At 37.1% G+C, this 23,971-nt stretch overlaps 1 protein-coding gene and 1 long non-coding RNA gene across 6 annotated transcripts in view; one reads left to right on the plus strand and one right to left on the minus strand.

The window, feature by feature from the left end:
- Window positions 1–351: 351 nt before the first annotated feature.
- Window positions 352–23,971, minus strand: part of TAB3 (TGF-beta activated kinase 1 (MAP3K7) binding protein 3) — a 60,774-nt gene continuing 37,154 nt past the window's right edge. Inside the window, exons 8-11 of one of the 5 annotated variants that reach the window (XM_032756703.2) lie at window positions 19,080–19,173; window positions 15,493–15,576; window positions 6,559–6,660; window positions 352–4,379 (exon numbers count right to left, since the gene is read on the minus strand). In XM_032756703.2, the coding sequence (XP_032612594.1) occupies window positions 4,231–4,379; window positions 6,559–6,660; window positions 15,493–15,576; window positions 19,080–19,173 (429 nt within the window). In that variant the 3' untranslated portion in view covers window positions 352–4,230. Of the gene's footprint in view, window positions 4,380–6,558; window positions 6,661–8,819; window positions 9,331–15,492; window positions 15,577–19,079; window positions 19,174–23,971 lie in introns of those variants that run through there. The other 4 variants (XM_032756705.2, XM_032756706.2, XM_058441624.1 and 1 more) reach the window with 4 other exon arrangements.
- On the plus strand, window positions 7,126–11,562 carry LOC116811589 (uncharacterized). The gene is made up of 3 exons (XR_004370495.2): window positions 7,126–7,272; window positions 7,699–7,797; window positions 11,511–11,562. It is a non-coding gene; the product is annotated as an uncharacterized LOC116811589 (long non-coding RNA).

Consider the following 23,971-nt stretch of genomic DNA (forward strand, 5'->3'; position numbering starts at 1 on the left):
GTATAATTTTACCAAATTTTCCAATTGGAGTAATGTGCACTTAATACCCCAAATCTTACATGTTCTAATAAAGGAAGGCAAATGTGATGATTACGTTTGAGACAGCATATTTCAGTCCAGAAATATGAGTGCTGACATTAGAACTAATTTGATACTGTAAATTTCTAACTACGCAGAAAAGATGCAGAATGTAGTGTTTGCTTTCAGTTTATTTATTTTGCAGGAATCTTTGACTTTCCGAATATGTACTGTTTGGAGGTACGATGCATGCAGAGCCTTTTAAAATGCCTTTGTACAATTTCATCTCAAAATGATTTCATTCACAGCATACACAGAAATCTAAAAGAGACATGGTATTTACAAGATTTAATAAGTTTTTTGCTGCTTTAATGAAGAAACTGATCAATTCTTTTACAGTAGGGAAAGAAACATGGACATTGGGTATCATAAATAATTCAGAATTGTTCAGTCTCAAAGTAACTTTTCATGGCTTTAGAAGTAAAATTGAGTCATCATTCTATTAATCTCTGAATGCCCAAGCCATGCAGAATCTACTTGTATTAAATATTTGGGGATGCAAATAATACAGGAAAAAAAGTCTGGTGAATGTGAAAACGTCATCAGAATTAACTTTTACAATAGGCAAATACTGTTAATTCTTTCGAAAAGATACAGTAGTGGTGCAACACAGACAGTGCCCAATTTATTCTGATTTTTAAAAGTAACATTTCAGTTGTCATTTTTCTTTCTCTACAGGTAGATATACAGACACACACGGTAACATGGACTCATTCAAGGTCTAACAATGGTACAATATTAAAATAATTCAATTTTTAACTATAAAGGGACATCTTCACATTCCAGGATACATCATTGATATTTTTAGAGGACAATTCTTCTATGCCTTATATTCTTTTTGTTTATACTGTCAGAAATACATTACAATTACCTCTTAAAGACTATATAAAATTGAATTGCCACAGAAGGTTGGATATGAACCCTAGACAACTGTGACAAAGCAATGACAAAATTTAAGGAAACAGTGATTTATTTGCATAATTAAAAAGTACTAAAATTGAGACCAGCTCCTTAAAAATTAAACTGCTTATCACACTTCCCATTTCTTCCAGGGAAATAAACAAATTAGCAACACTTTCCCCACCATCATTATTAATTTGCTCTAAAACTACATTTTTACAATGCATTTCTTTGTTTCTTTAAAGCCCCCTGCCTCTACTCTCTTCCAAACAAAGTCAGTATCAATTCAAAACATTTTACAATGCTTAAAAAGTTTCTGGCTCCTCTATTACCATTTTAAACTTTTAAAAACTACTCCAAAATTTAAGGGGCAATGTACTTTAACAAAATAGCAAACGTGCTTTCTAAAATCTCAGTTTACAAAATAGCGAAATAATGTAAAATGTATAGTCAGGCCTATATGTTACCAGATACATCAAACTAGTCATTTTAAAGAAGCAAACCTCTTACAAGAAACAAGAAGTGCACCAGCTGATCCAGCTGGCACCTCAGCAGCCAGGCATCATCCGATTTATATCCTACCACTTCCATGCCAATTGTCTGTACATACCAACTGACTACAAGATCCTTTTGAAAAGGCACCTTGAAAGTTGGGTGAATTCTTGTTCAAACTGGTCATAGGCAAAAAGCAGTCTACATATGGGACACAGTTAAACATACCAGATTTATCAGTGTCAAGTCATTTTGCCTATTTTAAAACTGAATACAGCTTATGTTGGCATATGAAACGTGCACAATTAAAAATTAACGTACAAAACGTCCTTAAAATCAATCTGATACCGCATACCCCACCCTTTACATCTATCCAATAGACTGTTTGCTCTCTTTTCCTGGCAGGTGAAAACAATGATTGACTAGGTATATCACCAAAGGATTGAAACCATGCATCTACTGTATTAACAGCTTATTAACCTTGATGTATTTTCATGCAATAGTTTTAAAGTCATCTACATGGTTTTATAAAGCATCAGACTGTTTTCGGACATGCTACTTTCATTCTCAACTGACAACTGCCAAGTTAATTGCCTCCACTTCAGCATATCAACTATGAATACTGGTAAACCTTTTAGCTAGGACACCAAGCAGTATGTATATATATATTTTCCCCTAAATTGTAACTTAAAACCAAGTGGGGTTGACCATCACTAAAGAGATATGAAACCATACAAAGGCAAAGGCATATTACAGAACAGTAGGACGGCTAGACTGTTATTGGAGACAGAGACCAGTGTTACAAAAACCTTTAAAGAACGTTGTTTTGGGGACCATGCTTTTAAGCCCATCTGCTTTCTCACCGTTATTTTCACAGTTTTGCCACAGTTGTTGTGTGAGAGATGTTTTTATCAGTGTTAATTACCACGCTTCCTTTGGGAGACTAGTGGATGTATTTTGGGGAATTTTTCACATATGAAAAAATGTTTTCAAAGCTGTAGGCAGAGTGTGAAATGATTCTGATGGAAAACTATGATGAGTTATTATGCCTTTGGTTTCATTATGCTATTAAGAGCAGCTTGTTTTTCCAGGTCTGCCAGAGATTACTGCTAAATTAGAAGCGGGGCGGGGTGTGTGTGTGTGGGGGTGTGTGTGTGTGTGTGTGTGTGTGTGTATGGGGGTTGGGGGAGAAACCTGATGGGAGCGTCTATGGATATTCCTAAGACGATATCCCTCAGGTAAAATCCTTTAGGATGGGAGAACCTACTAACTTTATTGCTGTTTATACTCACCAAAATGAGGGGAAGATTCCAAAACTCCAATTCTGAGCTAAGAAGGAACTCCAACAATGGCAGAGACCTTAATGAAATGTGCTATTAAGTTTCCAGTGATGCACCCTAGTGAGTCACATGACTTTGTATCTCTTCACTTATCCGCACCCTGAAGTTCTATTTCATAAATAAGGAGGGCTTTAAAATGACCTGAACTGCCTGTAGAAACTCAATTGACCTCTAGATACAGTTATGTTAAATTTTAAAAGTTCTGTTTCAAAGTCCTCTATATTCACCTTTCTCTTAATAATTTTTGACAATCCCTCGTTTCCCAAATAATGCAGTGTGCAACTTTGTCATTGGCCAACTGTAATTCCCCTCACACTGGTTTATTAACATATGCAAGTAAGTTTTTATTGAACAGTTAATATTGATTTCAGCTAAATTAGGATTATGGCACAAAATTTTATCTGTGCTGTAAACATCATGAATTTATCACAAAATTGGAAGGAGAGAAAAAAAAAGGCCCTATGGACTGCAAAAGTTTAAGAACCACAGCTGAAATCAAGATTTCCAAATGGATTTTGGAATGGACTTGCATTTGGCATACATTCACTGTGCTACTGGCAAAGCACAGTTTTACGAGAATATCATTTATAAAATCATACTTTGTAAGGACTTGTTATTTGGAAAACCAATGGCCTTAATAAAAACATGCAGTTAACTTAAAAAATGCATCTCTTATGTGGCATAAGTAGGTCTTAGTTACCAGTGTTGATAGAGCTTGATGAATCACTGTACAAGCCAAAGGCATCTTACCACCTCTGATTGTACTTCTAAACAAAGGCATGATATGCCTAGTTCCTGACTGCTACAAATCACATTTTAAAACATTTTCTTTGTGTGCATGTATGTGTGTTGGAAATTACCCCTGAAAAAAGCAGCAATTACAAATACCCTTAATTAATTTGCCCCCCCCCCCCCCAATATTCTAGGTGCTTTTTTTTTTTTCCTGTTGTCCTCTTTAGTAGGAAGCAACGGGAAGAAGCACGGGGAGCCTTGGTTTTCCAGAGAGCGGTGACCAGGTAAGTCTGCTCTGGGAATTCACAGTTTGCATAAACTGTAACATTTCATACTATGATTCAAAGTACTAGTTTAAAAAATAAGGGCCACTCAGCAGTAACTTTAACAGTTGGGATTCCACCACAGAAGAGCTCTTGACTTCTGTGTGTACATTCTTTCACAGAGTGAATCCTTTCCCAGTTTCAAGTATCCCTTTCTATCTCTCACTCTGTAGTGAGTTAAGAAAGGAGAAAAAAAGACCTCCCCGTTTTTCCTTTCGTGAGCACAACGACCACAAAGCCATTCCTCCTCCCCGCTGTGCAATCGAAAATGAAAAGGCTGGGTGGATGAATAGAGTCCCGAGGTTTCCTTTTCTTCTGGTGGTGCTCAAAGTTTCACTTTTAACCTGGTGCAGACTTTTCTGAATTCAGGTGTATCGTGGCATCTCGCACTGCTCACAGCGATTTAGTGCTGGGTGGTTAAGAAAGGTGCAGCTATCACAATTCCATGGAGCCCCTTCATAGTCTTCATCTCGAGGTTGTGTCCGAGGACTTTGTGTGGAGCCAGTTCGATGCTCTGAGGGAGGTTAGGATTAAGGGGGAGGGGGAAGGTAAATAGATTAAGCTTTTTCCAAGTATAATCCAAACTGAAAAGAAAAATACCACAAAAATCAAGGGAGGTAATTGCCTACTTTAATATGTAAGCCAATTAGTAAATATATCTACTGGAAATGCATAGTTGAACAAAAAGTTGATCTTTTACTTTGTTCTAATTACTTTTTTTTTTTTTTTTTGCTATAAGAAGATGGATATATGTCCAGAATAGATTGCCCTCCTAGGTCATTACCTGTAAATGGCGGAGAGTTATGCTTTATTCCAGCCAAATGAAAAAAAAGAGAAACGTTTTATAGCATGTTAAATTCTGTCACCTCTGTAAGTTTTCCCTGACTTCAGCCCACCTTGACTTTTCCTCTCTATAGTATAATACTATCCACACTATATTAAACACCTGACTAAATGTGTGCCTTCTTCCATGCCAACTTAAGCTCTACAATATGCATATATTTTATATTAATGGTTCATAAATAGCAGTGGCAGTTCATATCAAAGTTTTCCTCAGAATAGTGAAAAGAGAAAGATTCTGCAGTTCATTTTTCATAAAGCTAAATTCATTCAGTATAAAAGACTTTTATTCTCATATTCTTTCCTACATTTTTGGCATTAAAAATCCTTGATATATCAGTTTTTAAAAATGCCCATACCTGGCAACCTTATGTTGGTCCCCAGGATTTGAAAAAGATATCCAAACTTACATTCCTCTTAGGTCCTCATTCCCTCTGGCTGTGTGCTCAAAAAAGCTCTTTGCATCTAGAGTTAACCTGTAATTTCTGTCTTTTAGATCCCTATTGAGACTGAGGTCCATGAATAGGAGACTAAAGATCTCCAGATGGAATTCACCCTGGAATCTGGGGTAACTGGAAATGAGATTAAGATCTAAGGTAAGCAACACCTTTTTAAATAGGTAACAAAAGAAACAGATCTAGGGAAGCTTTGTCAGTTACTATTTTGGGCTAGGCATATCTTCCACTGGAAATTAACAAGCTGACTTCTAGTTTATCAATTTGCCTTATATGACAAATGTTATAACATTCCCCAAGAGGTAAAGAGAACTGAATTTTAGACCCTGAACCTTACCCCAAGGTATGATAATGCTCAGCCTCAAACAGGAAGGTGATCTTAGCCTTAAGATATAACAGAAAATTACTGGGTTCTTCAGCCGCTTCCTATGACTATGAATAGGAGATGGGCTTGTTTCTCTTGCTTCAACTATTGCTTTTTAACTGCCATTATCACCCACCTTGTGTTTTTTGGCTCATGACTCCAAAACATGTAGATTTAATACAGTTTTCTTTTTTGTCTCATATGGAGGAATAAAGCCTTCGGCTGGAGGAAAAATGTTTACTATGCCATTTTCTTTTTTTTTTTTTTTTTTTTTTTTTTGAGACGGAGTCTCGCTCTGTCCCCCAGGCTGGAGTGCAGTGGCGCGATCTCGGCTCACTGCAAGCTCCGCCTCCCGGGTTCATGCCATTCTCCTGCCTCAGCCTCCTGGGTAGCTGGGACTACAGGCGCCCGCCACCACGCCCGGCTAATTTTTTGTATTTTTAGTAGAGACAGGGTTTCACCGTGTTAGCCAGGATGGTCTCGATCTCCTGACCTCATGATCTGCCCGCCTCGGCCTCCCAAAGTGCTGGGATTACAGGTGTGAGCCACCGCGCCCGGCCTACTATGCCATTTTCAGAAAAAGACCTATTTTGTCTTTACCTTTTGAAAGAACAACATGCCCAAAAACGTAACACTTAAAAAAAAATTCGTATCTTACTGTTGCTGGTTTTTAATAGACATGCTCTAAAAACTCAATGTTGCTATAAGTGTAAAATATACACCAGATTTCAAAGACTTAGTATAAAAAGGATGTAAAACATCTCACTGATAATTTTATATTGATTTCATATTGAAATAATATTTTGTATATACTGAATTATATAAAATATATTAAAATTAATTTCATCTTTGCTACTAGAAAATTTTAAATTATATATGTGGCTTGCATTATATTTCTATTGGACAGCACAGCCTTAGAAACTCGGTAATGTTTTTAAAGCAAAAAATAAAGGTATGGTTTTACTTGTAATTCTACATGGATTAACATGTGTCTTTGGACATTCTGCACAAACTCTGGACACACAAGTACAAACCATCTGCAGCTGCTGCCTGGGTGTCATGGATGTCTGCCTGTACTTTGGAGGTCACGCTAATTCTTCGGGCTTTTCTCTCAATTGTGCAGGGGTCTGAGGAGTCTGCATAAGAATAAACAACGCCAGAAAGAAGTGATCCAGTCTTTCAACTGCAAGAGTGAACAAGCTCACAAGATCTTTGAAGCAACCCACACAGCTGAGTGCATTTACCCTCCCTATTACTTCATGTTACCTTTAGCAAGGGCAGGCACCATATTTAATACTGCTTTTACAATCTACACAGAGCAGTGGTTCTTACAACTTTTTCCATCTTCTTCAATTACATCTTCTCCCATTACTTAGAACAAATGCCCTATTTCACTGTTTTCTACTTTTTAATGGATTAGGGGTACAAACTCAGTGATAGCAAATAAATGTCAATGTGAAAGCAAAATTTGGGAAATTATACTTTAGCAATTATCTGATTAAGCAATAATTATTTAAAAATTATTTTAAAATTATGGGCACTATCCATACAGTAAGGCTATTATAATGATGAAATGTGATGAAAATGACAGGTTTTTTGTTTGTTTGTTTGTTTGTTTTTTTGAGACAGGGTCTTGTTCTGCTGTCCAGGCTGGAGTACAGTGGCACAATAATGGCTCACTGCAGCCTTGATCTCCTGGGCTCAAGTGATCCTCCTGCCTCAGCCTCCTGAAGTATCCAAGACTACAGGTGCATGCCACTACCACACCCAGCTAATTTTTAAAATTTTATTTTTTGTAGAGACAGGGTCTCACTATGTTGCCCAGGCTGGTCTCAAACTCCTGGCCTCAAGTGATCCTCCCACCTCAGCCTCCCAAAGTGTTGGTATTACAGGCAGGAGCCACTGTGTCTGGTGGATTTTTAAAAAATAACAGTACTTGAAAAATCAGAACCAACTCGATATTATATACTGACAACCACGTGCTCCCAAATCATTTCCTGAATTCCAATTACCTATGTGTGCAGAAGCCCAGCAGACACTTTGCAACACAGACAAGAACTGTAGGCATCTTAATATCTTGCTAGAAAATTGTTTCTATAAATTTATAGTTTATTAGTAAGTAACCCTTTGGATTAAAAATGAAAAATGGCAGCCTTTATATTATTTGCCCTTAGGAACCAAAGAAAGATCTTGCATTTTCTAATCAATTCTGAGCCCACAGTACAACTCATCTTTGGAAATCACTGCTCCAGAATCCAAAGCATGGTGCTCAGGTACGTAAACACTCCATTGTCTGAGTAAACAAAAGCAGAGTGAATGTCTCCTTAGGCTCCAAAGAATAAGGTAAAGTTCTGTTTCTTAGATTTGCAAAGTACTTCTATCGAGTCACATACCTTATCTCACTAACTCTTACAACCTTTGGAGTATTTGGCTGGATTGTCCCTCTATGGTGCTCAGATTGAGTTTGAACAAGGTCAGGTGGCCAAGATGACCAGGACCAGTGCTCAGATTGTGGGACACCAAGGTCAGTGTGCTTGCTTGCTTGCTTACTGATGAGGGTTGGGGAAACTTTGTAAGCCCACTGAAGAGCACACATACACACTGTATTGTTTAACTACAAAGTTCAATCTACCACCGTTATGAGTTACTAATAAGGGTTGGGAGACATTCTAAGCCCGCTGAAGAGCACGTACACACTGTATTGCTTAACTACAAAGTCCAATCCAAAAAGGCTTGTTCCTCTGTCTCTCTCTCTCTCTCTCCTTCGTCTCCCTCACATTCTTTCTCTAATTATCACACTTAAGATTCAGATAAACTATATTACACTTGGATTTCTGGTATATATCTGTAATAACTCCAAGACATTTATTCGATTCAATAAACCTATTCTACCAGTAATTTGTGTTTTACTGGTTTATCTATTTTCTTTTTGTATTTGAGTGGTATTGCAGGCCAATCTGTGCTAAACTATATGTACTTTTAGAAAAGGCTGATTTAGTTTCAAATACAAAATGAGAATCTGCAAGTGCTTAATGGAAAACAAACTTGATTTTATGGAGAAAACTGAATAGCTTTTATAAATCTGTGATGAAAGGCTTACCAAAAAATTATAGAATTTAATCCAGTTCTACTGTTTCTAAAAGTTTTAACAGAAAAAGATAAAAAACGGGTTAAAGACAATTTGGCATATAATAGAACCATTTATACTTTCACCAATAATATATATTATTATAGAACTACAACTACTAAATTTCTAAAATAGAAATTCATTTATAGTGAAGATGACTGTTGGAGATGGCTTCCTAGTCTATTTTTTATTAGAAGTGTACATACGTAGAGGATAAACTGCTTGGGGTAGGAGTCATGTTTTCCCTTTGTAACATCAAGCATCTACATAATTGAGCTACGCATTGAGCATTCAATACATATTTAAGAAATTGTAACCGAAATCCCATTATAACTAACTCTAAGGGACTATCGGTTTTTGCAAATTGTATTTGAGTTAAATGAGCCATAGAAAAGAGTCTTTCAGACCAGGAACAGTGACTTATGCCTGTAATCGCAGCACTTTGGGAGGCCGAGGCAGCAGGATCGCTTCAGCCCCGGAGTTTGAGACCAGCCTGGGCAACATGGCGAAACCCTGTCTCCACAAAAAATACAAAAATTAGCCGGGCGTGGTGGTGTGCGTCTGTAGTCCCAGCTACTCGGGTGGCTGAGGCAGGAGGATGGCTTGAGCCTGGGAGGTCGAGGCTGCAATGAGCTATGATCATGCCACTGCACTCCAGCCTGGGCGACAGAGCGGGACCCTGTCTCAAAACAAAAACAAACAAACAAAGTCTTTTTAGTGTAAAGGTACTTGCAGAGAGCTAGATGAAGCTTGATATTAATGGGACCACATCATGGAATATTAATGCAAGCCTTATTCAATGCCCAGCCAAGGAGGATACCAAACAGGAACCTCCCACCTCGAATACATGGTGTTGGTCCCAAAGACAGAAGGCAAAATGACTTTTTTTTTTTTTTGGAGACAGCATCTTGCTCTGTCACCCACGTTGGAGTGCAGTGGTGCGATCTCGGCTCACTGCAACCTCCACCTCCCAGGTTCAAGTGATTCTTCTGCCGCAGCCTCCCAAGTAGCTGGGATTACAGGTGCATGCCACCATGCCCAGCTAATTTTGGTATCTTTAGTAGACACGGGGTTTCACCCTGTTGGACAGGCTGGTCTCAAACTCCTGACCTCAAGTGATCCTCCCTCCCTTCCAGGCCTCCCAAAGTGCTGAGATTATAAGCATGAGCCACAACGCTGGCCTCAGAATGACATATTAACACGAACATCACCACTGCTAGAAAACCACAACCTGACTACACAGGATCTCATTACCCCAGGAAAATTTCTTGATATTACTTTTTTCATGATCTTTCATATGTATATATTCCTTTGTCAAGTATCTGTTCAAGTGTTTTACCCTTTTTTATTGAATTGTCTTTTTATTACTGTGTTGTAGAAATTCTTTATATACTCTGGATACCATCCTTCATCAGAAACATATTTTACAAATATTTTCTCCTGGTCTGTGGTTTGCCTTTTCATTTTCTTAAGTGTCACTTGATGAGCAGAAGTGTAAAACTTTAATGAAGACTAATTTATCAATTTTTTTTTTTATTGCTTCCTGTGACCTGTCCAAAAACTTTTATACCTAAATTGCAAAGATATTCTGTTCTGGAAGCTTTATAGTTTAACTTTTATACTTAGGTGTATGATCTATCTCAAATTTTTGTGTATGATGTTGAGGTAGAGATCAGACTGTGTTTCTTCCACATGGATATCCAGTTCTTGCAGCTCTGCCTGTTGAAAAAAATGTTCCTTTCTCTATTGGTTGCTTTGGTGCTTTTGTCAAATATCAAATGACAGTGTGACTAGGGGGTATAAACCTGGGCTCCCTATTCTGTTCCAATGATCTATTTCTTTATTCCTATATCAATATCACACTGTGGTTATTGTAGCTTTATAGTAAGTCCTGAAGTTGGTTAGTCTAAGACTTTTTTTTTTTTTTTTTTTTTTTTTTTTTTTTTTTTTTTTTTTTTTTGGAGACAGCTTGTCGCTCAGGCTGGAGTATAGTGCTGCAATCATGGCTCACTGCAGCCTCAACCTCCTGGACTCAAGCAATCCTCCTGCCTCAGCCACCAGAATAGCTGGGACTATAGGTGAGGCTGCAATGAGCTATTTTTAAATTAGCTCTACACTAATACACTTTTAATACACTTTTAATTACACCATGTCTGGCTAATTTTTAAATTTTTTTTTGTAGATGAGGTCTCACTATGTTGCCCAGGCTAGTCTCGAACTCCTGAGCTCAAGTGATCCTCCTGCCTTGGTCTCCCAAAATGCTAGGTTTACAGGTGTGAGCCATTGCACCGAGCCAGTCTAAGACTTCTGGCTGCTCTTTTTCAAGATTGTTTTGGATGTTCTAGGACTTTCTGTATTTCCATATGAATTTTATAATCAGTTTGTTAATTAAAAATGCACTACCACCTAATGGGGTTATAATTGGTATTACACTGTATCTATATATCAATCAACCTTGTAAGAACAGGTATCTCAAAAATATTGATTCTGTCAGTTATGAACATGGTATATCTCTCCATTTACTTAGGTCCTCTTAAATATCTTTTGACAATGTTTTATAGTTTTCAATGTATACATCTCTAGATAAATTTATTCCTAAGTGTTACATGGTTTTTGATGGTATTGTAAATGAAATTCTCTTAAATTTTATTTTCCAAGTGTTTGCTGATATTGTAAAAATATGTTTATATATTGACTTTGCATCCTGAGGCCTTGTTAAATTCACTTATTAGTTCTAATAGTTGTTTTCCAGTATCCTTAGGATTTTAAAAATAATTATGTCATCTGTAGTATATATAGTTTTATTCTTTTCCAATATTTATGCTTTTTTTTTTTTTTTTCTCTTACTGCATGGGCTAGGAACTCCAGGTACAACGCTGAATAAAGGTGGTGAGAATAGACATCCTTGCCTCGTTCCCAATGTTAGTAAGTTCGGAATTGTATTATTCAAGTAATAATGGTAGCTAAAGGTTTTTGAAAGATGTCCTTTATGAGACTGAAAGAGTTCTTTTCTATTCTTAATTTGTTAAAAGTTTTTGTCTGTCAGGAATGGCTGCTGAATTTTGTCAAATGTTTTTCCTGTATCTGGTGAAACGATCACATGCTTTTCCTCCCTTTGTTTAATATGGTAAATTACACTGGTTGGTTTCTTAATGCTTATACCAAGATTACATTCCTAAGCTAAACTCAACTTGGTCATAATGTATTATCTTTTTTTATATATTGTGACTATAAGTCAATGAGATAGAAAACAGAATTATGGATTTTTTGTTTCTATGTTCATGAGGGATATTGATCTGAAATTTTGTTTTCTTTTTGTGAGGGGCAGATACATAATGTCTTTACCAGGTTTTAGAATCAGAGTTCCGCTAGCGCCATGAAAAAAAGATGGGATACAACACCAACAGTGAACCCTTATGTAAACTATGGACTCTGAGTGATTATGAGATCTCAATGTAAGTTCATCAGTGGTAACAAACGTACCACTCTGGTGTAGGATGCTGATAATGGGGCAGGCTTTGAATTTGTAGGGGCAGGAGGTATATGGAAAATCTCTGCAACGTCCTCTCAGTACAATGAAAAGGAAATGAAAAAACAAAAAAGAAATACGGGAAGCATTCCCTCCTGTATTTTCTCAAAGAGTTTAAGATTGGTATTTTTACTTTCTTAAATATTTGGTAGAATTTACCCACCAGTGAATCTATCTGGATCTGGAGTTTTCTTTGTGGGGGAAAATTTTGATAGCGAATTCAGTTTCTTTATTTATATATATATACACACACACACACTTATTAATATTTACTGTTTTGTCTTGTTTTCAGTTTGGGTAGATTATATTGTTCAGGAAATTTGTCCACTTTAAGGTGTCAAGCTTACTGCATAAAGATGTCCATCACTTTCCCTTATTATCATTATCATTGTAATAGATAACCCATCTTTCACTTTTGATTGTGGTAATTTGTGTTCTCTTTTTTTACAGATCAGTCTACCTTGAAGTTTATTGATTTTGTTTATCTTTTCAAAGATCAGACTTGCTTTGTTAACTTTTTCTGTTTTCTAGCTCATTGACTTATCTTTCCCTTCTTCTACTTTGTTTTTACTTTGTTCTTGTCTCATTTCTTAAGGTAGAATTTTAGATATTCCTGTCTTACATGAGCATTTAAAGCTATAAATTTCCTTCTAAGCACTGCTTTAACTATTGCATAGGAAAGAATTTTGCCTTGCCCAAAGAGAGGTCTGGCTTTGTCCCTGGCTCAAAACCTTGAAATTTCCTGAGTAATGGCAGTGTCTTTGTTATTTATGGTGGGTCCCTCAGACCACATGATATGGTTTGGCTGTGTCCCCACCCAAATCTCATCTTGAATTCCCACATGTTGTGGGAGGGGCCTGGTGGGAGGTAACTGAATCATGGGGGCAGGTCTTGTGACAGTAAGTCTCATGAGATCTGATGGTTATTATAAGGGAGAGTTTTCCTGCACAAGCTCTCTTTTTAAGATGTGACCTGCTCCTCCTTGCCTTCTGCGATGATTGTGAGGCCCGCCCAGTCTTGGGTATGTCTTTATCAGCAGCGTGAAAACGGAGTAATACACCACACCTATAGGGAGTTTATGCTGAGGGATGGCTCATGATGCACGTGTTTTCTGCCATTTCGGCTCATGATGCACGTATTTTCTGCCATTTCTAATCAATTTGGTCCTGTTTCCAGGGTAAAAACTTTCCAATGCAATTCCTTTAATACAGCTCCTTGAATCAAAACTAAAGTTTGTCTGGCGATACTTCTTTAGTAGACATTCAGGCAAAATCAAGTTTAAAGACTGATTTTATGAACCCAAAAGACTAAATTGATCAATGATAACTATACACCTCAGTGACTTTCGGCAAGAAACTGCATATAATGCTGCCAAAGTGCCAAATCTGGCACTTGGCAGTCATCCACTAAGATGATTCTTTGTGCCATTTTTAGAAATCAATAGACTATTTTTTGGCCAGGTGCAGTAGCTCATGCCTGTAATCCCAGCACTTTGGGAGGCTGAGTCACTTGAGGTCAAGAGGTCAAGACCAGCCTTGCCACCACGGTGAAATGCCGTCTCTACTAAAAATACAGAAATTAGCCGGGCATGGTGGTGGGTAATCCCAGCTACTTCGGAGGCTGAGACAGGAGAATCGCTTGAACCCAGGAGGTGGAGGTTGCAGTGAGCTGAGACAGTGCCACTGCATTCCAGCCTGGGTGACAGAGAGAGTCTCCATCTCAAAAAAAAAAAAAAAAGGAAAGAAATCAATAGGCTGTTTTTAGGTGTAGATCAGATGAAACATCGATGGTAATATTAAACAATAAAAAGAAGAACAGATACTGTGTTGCAACTTATAAATGAAAAAAAAAAAACACTCTGTAATGAGCTTAATATACGTAGAAAACTATTCAACCAAAATTTAAGTAATTAGGTCAGGTAGTATTATTTAGATAGAATTTATACATTCTTTTAATTAAGTCTGATGAGATGTTAAATGTTATACTCTCTGGTAATTTTTTTCAAAAATAAGGCATTCTCCACTATTCTGTGTGTCTTCATGATCAATCTACCTTGAGTTGCTTAAGGCAAAAAGGATTAAAATATTAAGAATGAGGCAGAAAGTTAATCTACATTCAATGACTACTTATTTATGAATGAATGAATGAATGACAGGGTCTCTGTCGCCTAGGCTGGAGTACAGTGGCGCGATCTCGGCTCACTGCAACCTCCACCTCCTGGGTTCAAGTGATTCTCATGCCTTAGCCACCTGAGTAGCTGGGATTACAGGCACCCACCATCAGGCCTGGCTAATTTTTGTATTTTTAGTAGAGACGGGGTTTTGCCATGTTGGCCAGGCTAGTCTCGAACTCCTGGCCTCATGTGATCTGTCCGTCTCGGCCTCCCAAAGTGCTGGGATTGCAGGCATGAGCCACTGCGTCTGGCTTAAATGACTGAATGTGTAAGTCCAATTAAAATTAATTTTTTAAGATACGGAAATGCCAATTAAACATTTGGTACATAAAAATAAGAACACGTTTGATATCTTCGGTTTTAAATCATTTTTATGTAACAACTATCCAAAAATAATTCCTTCAAACTTTTGTTCTTGATGGGAAAATACCTAGTCGCTACTAATTGCTATGCTCCCCTTTTGAGTACACAAGGATTCTTTTGTTGTCTGAAAAATAATCTTAAGTCTATTGCAAATCTAACTAACTTTCTATTCTCACTTTAGACCTTTAAAATCCTCATTATTTTATGAGAATTATCTTTTAGGGTTATAGTTTTTACAATGCTAAGTAAATTTATAATGTTAACTATGTAATATAGTGTTTCAACTTCTGTTTGTAAAAATTATATATTCCATCAAATTACCTCTGACAGTAATTCTAAGAGTTACTAATTTCAGTACTTTTTAAAAACTAAAGTTTGGGGACATTTCATTATTGCCACATTATAACACCAATATGGTAAATTTGTTGAGACCAGTGAGCAACATGGTGAAATCCCATCTCTACAAAAAAAAAAAAAAAAAATTAGCCGGGCATGGTGGTGTGTGCCTACAGTCCCAGCTACTTGGGAGGCGGAGGCAGAAAGATTGCTGGAGCAGAAGGTCGAGGCTGCAATGAGCCAGGATCGCACCACTGCACTCTAGCTGGGGCAGCAGAATGAGACCCTGTCTCAAAAAAATAAAAATTAAAAATAATAAAAATATGGTAACTTTATGCTGAACAAGTTAACCTCTAGTGGAAATTTCTTCAGATAAATGTGAAATCCCAAATTATTTTGACATTTATTTCTATCATATTTGTGACATTTTTCATACTCACCTTTTTTAGATGGCTTGGGTGGTACAACTGGGCCAGGTTCTATGTTGTCATAAAAATTATTCATGGCTTTTGGATCAAAGTTTCCTATAAAGAAAGTAAATTCATCAGGCATTTAAGAACTCTTTTTTCCTGTTATTTGATTTTTTTTTAAAGAAAATATGTAAATAAAACACATAAGAAGGGAAAAAATGTTTTCCAGGATTTCAAAACTCATTACATAATTCTATCCTCCCAATGAAATTGTGTTTTCATCGCTATGAGAAAAGACCCAAGAAAACCACTACACAGATGTATGTCTACAATGTATTACACCTAAAGGAATATTTGTCTAATTCTAAGGCTAGTCTCCTTAGGCAGGATTAGGCATGTGGGGCATTTGGGGAGATAAATGAAGAAGAGAAAAATGAAAGGATGGTTGAACTGTTTTCTCTTTCTGCTTGTTTTGATTTTTAATGAACAAACTGTGAGAAAGAATACTTAAATAATGAAAGCTTACTTTCATATTTTTCATAATTTACCTTAAAAATTCATTATAAATTGAACTACGGAAGAAGCCAAATATAAACATTTACAAGGATTAATCAAGTTATATTTTGAGACTACTAAGCAACCTCAATAAAAGTGAAATAACATCAGCAGTTTGTGTATTCTTATTTTCAAGAAAAGGAGAATCTTATACTAAATGTTAAATGTTTCCTACAGATTTATCAATGATAAAAGGTGCCAGTTTCAGAATAGATGGAACGATACCTGAGAATTTTGTCTTGCCACAAAATTTTCACCTGTCTTCAAATGTTCATTCCCTGGTCTAGTGTCTGTACTTCAGCCACATCTCCTGCTGTGTCTCCTCCAAGGTTGGTTTTGGGTCCTGCCTTCACTTCTGTGAACCTATCACTGTGTTCTGCTTGTTCTAAACAATTACGGTTAACTGTAGCCATACTTATTTATAGAAGATGCTGTATGGTACTAATACTGATAGTTCAAATATATTAAATCTCTTCATTTCCAGATCTGCTTTTTTTTTTCCCAACAAGTTTTCCTTACCAAAAATCACAAAAAAAGCTAGTTTTCATCAAATCATGCACTGATTTGCATCTATTCTAAATGCTTATTCCCCTGCCTCCCCCCTCACCACCGAAAAAGGTTTAGATTCCTTCCCTAGCTTAAAAGTTTAGATTGGAAACTCAGTATAAAAAGTTTTCTGCAGTGTGGAAGAGGAGAATTTAGTATAAAATGGATACATTTAGATTCGTTATGAAAAGAGATTTAGAAATGCCTAAATATCTCAAAGAGCTCATTGTCCAATGCAGACAAAAAACACAGCTCTTTGCTTATAAAACCTTAATACTGGTTTCCCTTGCAGGCCCTTTCACAAATGTTTTATGCACTTGAATATGCTGTTTTAAGATAATTTTCTGAAAATAATTGCTGTGATAGCTCATAAAAGCCACAGTGCTATTTGATGTATTAATGGGATCTTTTTATGCTTTAAGAAGCTGCATATGGATTTTTTCAATTACTTGTTACAGCTCATGTTCTAATTTCTAGATCACAAAAGGCTTACTATAAGTATCCTAACCAAATGTTTTACTGTTTGTTTTGCTTCAAAGACCACACAAGTAAAAAAAATTGATGCAATCTTCTAAAATATAGTAGCAATAGTTTATGTAACTCTTACACCATGCATAGTAATTCTTTGATTGCTTCAAGTTAGTGGGCTATAGAGTGACTAGGCTTCTGAAAATAAATAACTTTAAGGGTACCTGACTAGATTGCTCAATTCTCACATTCGAATTTGCTTCTGTCTGTCGTTCAGATAATGCCATGTCTTTTGGGTTCATCTGCCACTAATCTTTAATCTCGCGCTCTGTTTTTTAGACAGAGTCTCTTTCTGTTGCCTAGGCTAGAGTGCAGTGGTGCGATCACAGCTCACTGCAGCCATAACCTCCCGGGCTCGGGTGATCCTCCTGCCTTAGCCTCCCACGTAGCTGGGATCACAGGCACACACCACCACACCTAGCTAATTTTAAAAAAATTATTTGTAGGGATGGGGTCTCCCTATGTTGCCCAGGCTGGTCTCTAACTCTTAGGCTCAAGTGATCCTCTCGCCTTGGCCTCCCAAACTGCTGGGAATACAGGCATAAGCCATTGTGCCCAGCCTACTGTTTGTTTAATCTTGCCTAAAAATGGCAGTGAGATGTTTTATTATATACTCTTAAAACACTGTAGAACCTCTTAGCTGCCATAATCAAGAAAAGTTAAGCGTGGGGGATGGGGGGGGCAGGAAAGCTGATTAATACACAGAATTGTTAAGAAAAATTACACGTCAACTTTAACGTAGCAAAACACTTGTATATAGCTATATTTTAAAGTTAGATAAAGACCTAATTTTTACGTGTCTGTTGGCTGGGGTTCCGTATTGTATTTCTTACATAAACCACACCCAGGATGACCTACAGCAGAGGTTGGCAAACCTTTTCTGTCAAGGGCCAGATAATATTTTAGACTTTGTGGACCTGTGATAGAGTCTCTGTTGCAAGCAGTCAACTGTGCTGTTTGTTGAAGCACAAAGGCAACCATAAACAATATGTAAACAAATGGGCATGGCTATCGCTCCACTAAAACTTTTATTCACAGAAACAGGCAACAGGCCCTAGTTTGCTGAAACCCCATCTATAATTTTAATTGCTTTAGAATGGAGCAAGAAAGATATTAAGAACACTTATAATGCAAGTTGAGTACAGAATCCTTTTAGACTTTTTTCAGTTGTTTTCACCCTATCTAATTCACAATCCCTATTTTTTGAGTGATTTGCCTTTGGCTTTCATAGAAAGAGCAGCTTTCTCCTTCATGTCAGTTTATGAAACATTAAATTGCAGAAATACAATAATTGGCATAAACAGGTTTGGGGACAGAATCAACTCTTGGTAAGCAGACAATTCAACCGATGGGAGCAATATTCATGGGCCTACCAGAATGCAGCCTACTAGTCAAAAGTATGCAGCAGCTGTGGACATCAGTCAGTATATTTTCCACAGAAAATGAAGACCATCTCTAATCTGGTGAGTTGGGTAAATGAAAGTTTAAGAGAGCTTCTGCTGTAGTATACTTCTGTAAAAAAATCCAAAAAACTAAAACTATGATTATAGTTGAATGTTTTCACATAACATAACATGAAAAATAATATATAGAGTTTATTTTAAAATTGAGAAATCTGATACTCTGATTTGGGATCCCTTTTTACAGATATTTAAATGTCTATCACATAATATGAACTCTACTAAGTTTTAGAATTAAAACCCATCAATTTATAAAATATTCACAGTAAATGACAAAAAGAGGATAAATGCAAAGTAACAACATAGAACAGTCTAAATGATAAGAACTTGATGAAACTGCCGAAGTAAAACTATTTTTTCATCCCCAAATCTGATCCATGACCATGGGACAGGGCGATCTCTTTACCAGGATTGTAATCTTACGGATAAAAACTGTCTCTTAAATCTACAAAACCAAAGTTATTGCTATTTAAGCAGCTTAAAATACCACACTATTACTTATGGTTTACCAAATAATCAAGTCTATACCTCTAGATTGAAGGAGGTCAACTTCTTTCAGTGTACAGTCAACATTTATCTGGAGTTGTCTGTTCATGCTTCTCAATCTTGTCATTTCCTCAGGCTAGTAAGAAAGGACCCAAAATAGCAATTGTGGGAAAGTCATTATCAAGCCCAACATTTAAGAACTGCGTTTCATGTTAATTGTAATGATTGGGTATTACCAAGAATATGGCCTTAGTCCATAAGAGGGCATGTTTAAGAAGTCCTATGTATATGTTTTTAAAGGAATAGTCGGGTAAAATGGGGACATCAAAATGGCCACATATAAACAAAATCTGCATATAAAGTGGCGAGCTGCAGTAGTGGACTGTGTTCTACTATACAAGATACTACCATTTTAATCATAGAGCACTGAGAATATTTTGTGTCTATGTTTTCATGGTAAGGGAAGCTGTAAGAATCAACCTTTTAAACGAGTCATGTCCATGATCTTAGTCTTGTCCAGCCTGGTAAAAATCACAACAGTACGGTGTTTACCAGAATTCTCTCATTCCTTCTTCTTAACAATCCTTTAAGGTAGGTACTAATATTGTGCCCAGTTTATAGATGAGGAAACTGAGACACAGAGAGGTTATATAATTTTCTTAGTTATAAAGCTAGTAATTGGTAGAGCCAGGATTTATATAAAAGACTCCTATATAAATCATATATAAATATTTTTGTCATATTTTTTCTAGATTGAAGGAGGCAGTTACTCTAGCGCATGAAAACTTCAGAAACAAATGAATTCCATTTGTTCCCCAACTTTGTTTTCTTCTGCCTCTACCTCTTCAGGCCAGCCCACTCCTTAGGCCTTTCAGGGGCACATATGAGGCACTGAAATGTGAAAAGAGTCCTAATCTTCCATTCAGTAAAGCTGTTTGGAAGCCTTTACTTCCCATGCCATTCTTAATTTATTTATAGATATACATATATATATATATATGTATATCTATAAATATATGTATATATGTATAGTAAAAAAGTCAAGTCAAAGTTTAGAATCTAGAGGCTGTAATACTGAAGCTTTCAGCACAGCCCAGGTATTAATTGCTAAGGTGATTTTAACTATAACATATGAAGTGAAAAATTAAATATCTGCTACTATAGGAAGACAGAACAAAATCCTATTCTGTTAAAAACATGTACTTTGCTAAACGCTAAATATGTTAATATGCCAGTAAAAGAAAAATGAGGAGAAAGGATATCTTAATTCATATGGTGTTAGGAGGTATTATCAGAGTAACTGAGAATGCCCATTAAATAAGCAGGTATCAAAGTTTAAAATAAGTGATAAAAGGCAGAATATAATAGCTACAATTCCACAGAATGCTAGAGGAACAAAAAAAGTCGTTTAGAAATATTTATTATGGACTGCCTTTTCTAATTCCTATGGGCTAAAACTATGTGACATTAATGTGTAAAATGCTTTGCGCTTTGCCTATCAAGCAATATTCAAATAGTTTAAAACATATACTTGAACATTTAAATTAAAGACAATGTAAGGGCTCCAAACAGTGATGCTGTCTTCCTAGGAACACATGGAAGAACCTATCGGGAAAGTCAAACACCTGAAAAGGATTATCTTTTCCATAGGTTTTAGGGAGTTGGGGGCAAGAGAGACGTTTCAGCCACAGTGGCCCAAAACAGTGAAGCGGCCACCACACAGTTGCTCATAACAAAAACATACTCTCATCAGGCCGGGTGCAGTGGCTCACTCCTGTAATCCCGGCACTTTGGGAGGCCAAGGCAGGTGGATCACTTGAGGTCAGGAGTTTGAGATCAGCCTGGCCAACATGGCAAAACCGTCTCTACCAAAAATACAAAAATTAGCTGGGCGTGGTGGTGCACGCCTGTAGTCCCAGCTACTCGAGAGGCTGAGGCACGAGAATTGCTTGAACTGGGGAGGTGGAGGTTGCAGTGAGCCCAGAATGCACCACTGCACTCCAGCCTGAGCAACAGAGGGAGACTGTCTCAGAAACAACAAACATACTCTCATCAACAGGCTCATTTCCAAAGATAGTAGAACCACTCGATCTTACCAAGGGTTTATCAGTAAGATTCCTATGTCCTTTTTCATATAGCTTCTGATTAAACTGAGGGGGAAAAAAAGCAGTTTCTGAGAAATTACTGCCATTTGTCAAAAGTAGTTTTCGTGGAGGAGGAATTTCAAAATTGGGTATGTATAATTCAAAGTTGTTTGTAAGATAAAAGGATGTTTGTAGCCAACATTTCAAAATAAAAAATGGTAAGCTTTTTTTCCAAAGCTGGCATAGACCAGCGTCAAAGACCACTGATGTTCTTTGGTGGCTGGGACTCAGTTATGCCTCTGGGACTCAAAGCTGTGGGATAGTCCAAAAACGTAATTAGAACAGGAAGAATGGGGGGGAATAACTTGAGGGAGGGGGTAATTGGCAGCTTTCTGCATATTAAAATCTTATCCTTCAAGGTAAAACTTAAATTTCCCCCTCCTCCTTGAAACTGTTTCATCTATAAACTCCATAGGTAAAAAGCTAACATTTCTATCTCAAAACTCTGAAAGTACCTATATTGTTACCATTTAGCTGGTCAACACTTCTGATTTACTGCCTTATATGTTCTCTCACACACAAATACATATAGACTCACAGATACACCTATCTCATTTCACATACAGATCTAAGACATGACATCTTTGTCAGCATTTTATACAATGCTTTGCAAATAACAGATTAAGGGAAATGACACCATCATGCATCTTGTATCTTGCACTTCTGCTCTCCTTAGAAAAAGATTATTTCACTGCTATTCTAAGTTTCTACAACCCCCCTCCCCCACATAGCTGGTCACAAATGTGCACTGCAGTATCATTAGGCAAGCAGCTTTCTAATCAATTTTGTATACACTGCCCGATAAGCAGTTTGTTTGAAAACTTGAAGGTAGCAATGTGTGCTTTAGTAGCAAAAACGTCAATTCTCTACTGGGTATTCCTATACACAAGTGGGACAATGATAAGGCTAGCCATCTACTGATCACCTACTTCATGCCAGGCTTATTACATACACTGTCTCTTTATCTTGACAATTATTATAATGTACTTGCTATAATTCTCTTTTACAGCTAGAGAAAATCAGATGCAGAGAAATCAGATATAGCCAGTGAGCGCCTGAGCAATTCTGACTCCCAAGCCTATGTGGGCTTTCGTTCCACTGTATCATGGTGCCTCAAATGAGCCTTGATGAGCAAAATGGGAAATCTGACTAAGTGATTTATTTCTTAACTTCCTACGTAAGTATAATCTTATATATGTTCCTCAAGTTCAAAGGAAGTCAAAGTACAAAATGCTTCAGATTTGTGTGTCTAAACCTCAAGCAAATTTTTCTAGTATTTTGCAACCAACACATATTTTATAAGAACACTTACTATTTGTTGGGCATTGTGTAAACTGCTTCACATATATTACCTCATATAATCCTAAGAAAAATCCCATAAGATGGGTACTATACCACACATTTTATAGATAAGAAAACAAGCATAGAGAAAGTTACTTATCCAAGGATACATGAGTGACACAAATAGAAGTAGGATTCAAACTGGCACCTGACTTGAAAGCCTACTCATGGTCTCAACCACCATATACTGTCCCTCTGCTGTGTACTACAATTGTCCTCCATTTTACACTAGGCTTGGTAATGGAAACACACGGGAAACACACTTAAATGTCTTATTTCTCAGATGTTAGCACCCACATGAACTACCAATTTCTCAATCTGGGGGATGGCTACATGGGGGTTCATTATACTATTTTATGTATCTTTGAAAGTATAATAAAAGTTTAAATTACAGCCCAGGGCAGCAGTTTCACCAACTTCTCTTTTTCCCTTCTCAAGAAGATAGATCGGGGGCCAGGTGCGGTGGCTCATGCCTGGAATCCCAGCACTTTGGGAGGCCGAGGCGGGCAGATCACAAGGTCAGGAGTTCAAGACTAGCCTGGCCAACATGGTGAAACCCCGTCTCTACTAAAGATACAAAAAATTAGCCAGGCGTGGTGGCGCACTCCTGTAATCGCAGCTACTCGGGAGGCTGAGGCAGGAGAATCGCTTGAACCTGGGAGGCGGAGGTTGCCATGAGCTGAGATTGCGCCATTGCACTCCAGCCTGGGTGACAGGGTGAGACTCTCCGTCTCAAAAAAAAAGAAAAAAGATACATCAATAAGAGCTCTGATATAAAATCTGGGGCTTTTTTTTTTTTTTTTTTTAGTACTAACCTATGCTACATTAGACAGTTCTCCACTTCCAATGAAAAACAAAAAAACCAATATTTTATTTAGCAGGGATTATCACACAGCAAGTAGTTGCTAAATAAAATGTATATGATTAAAGAAAATTACTATGCTAAGAAAATTTGTTTATGCTCTACAGGTACCTAAAGGTTTCCAAAGTACCCAACTACCACAGGTGGATTCCCATATGGGTTATGTCCTTCAATATCTACCGCAATCAGAGGATTCAATTAAGATTTCAAATGGAGAAAATGAGGCAGAAATTTGATTTATATTAACATCACCTTTCCATTAAAGATAGCTTTGTTATTTTCCAGTGCTTTAAGTAGTTAAAATCTTCCTCCTCACTTCTAATATTGACTATACACGATATTACAAAAAAGTCGTTAAATTAGTGAATATGCCTATTTCTCAAGATTCTCTTTCTCAAAAACTCCCACTTGTTCCCTGTTACCAGCAGAATAAAGTTCAAGCACCTCGACCTAGCATTCAAGGTCAAAGCCCCAGTTAACCTCTGTTAACTCTTCAGAAATCTCATGCTTATGCCAGGGAATTGTAGTTACTGTCTCCTAAAAGTCACTCTCCATCTTGACTTCAAGCCTTCATTACCTTATTGTTC

This window comes from Hylobates moloch, unplaced genomic scaffold, assembly GCF_009828535.3.
Source record: "Hylobates moloch isolate HMO894 unplaced genomic scaffold, HMol_V3 SCAFFOLD_7, whole genome shotgun sequence".
Taxonomy (NCBI): domain Eukaryota; kingdom Metazoa; phylum Chordata; class Mammalia; order Primates; family Hylobatidae; genus Hylobates; species Hylobates moloch.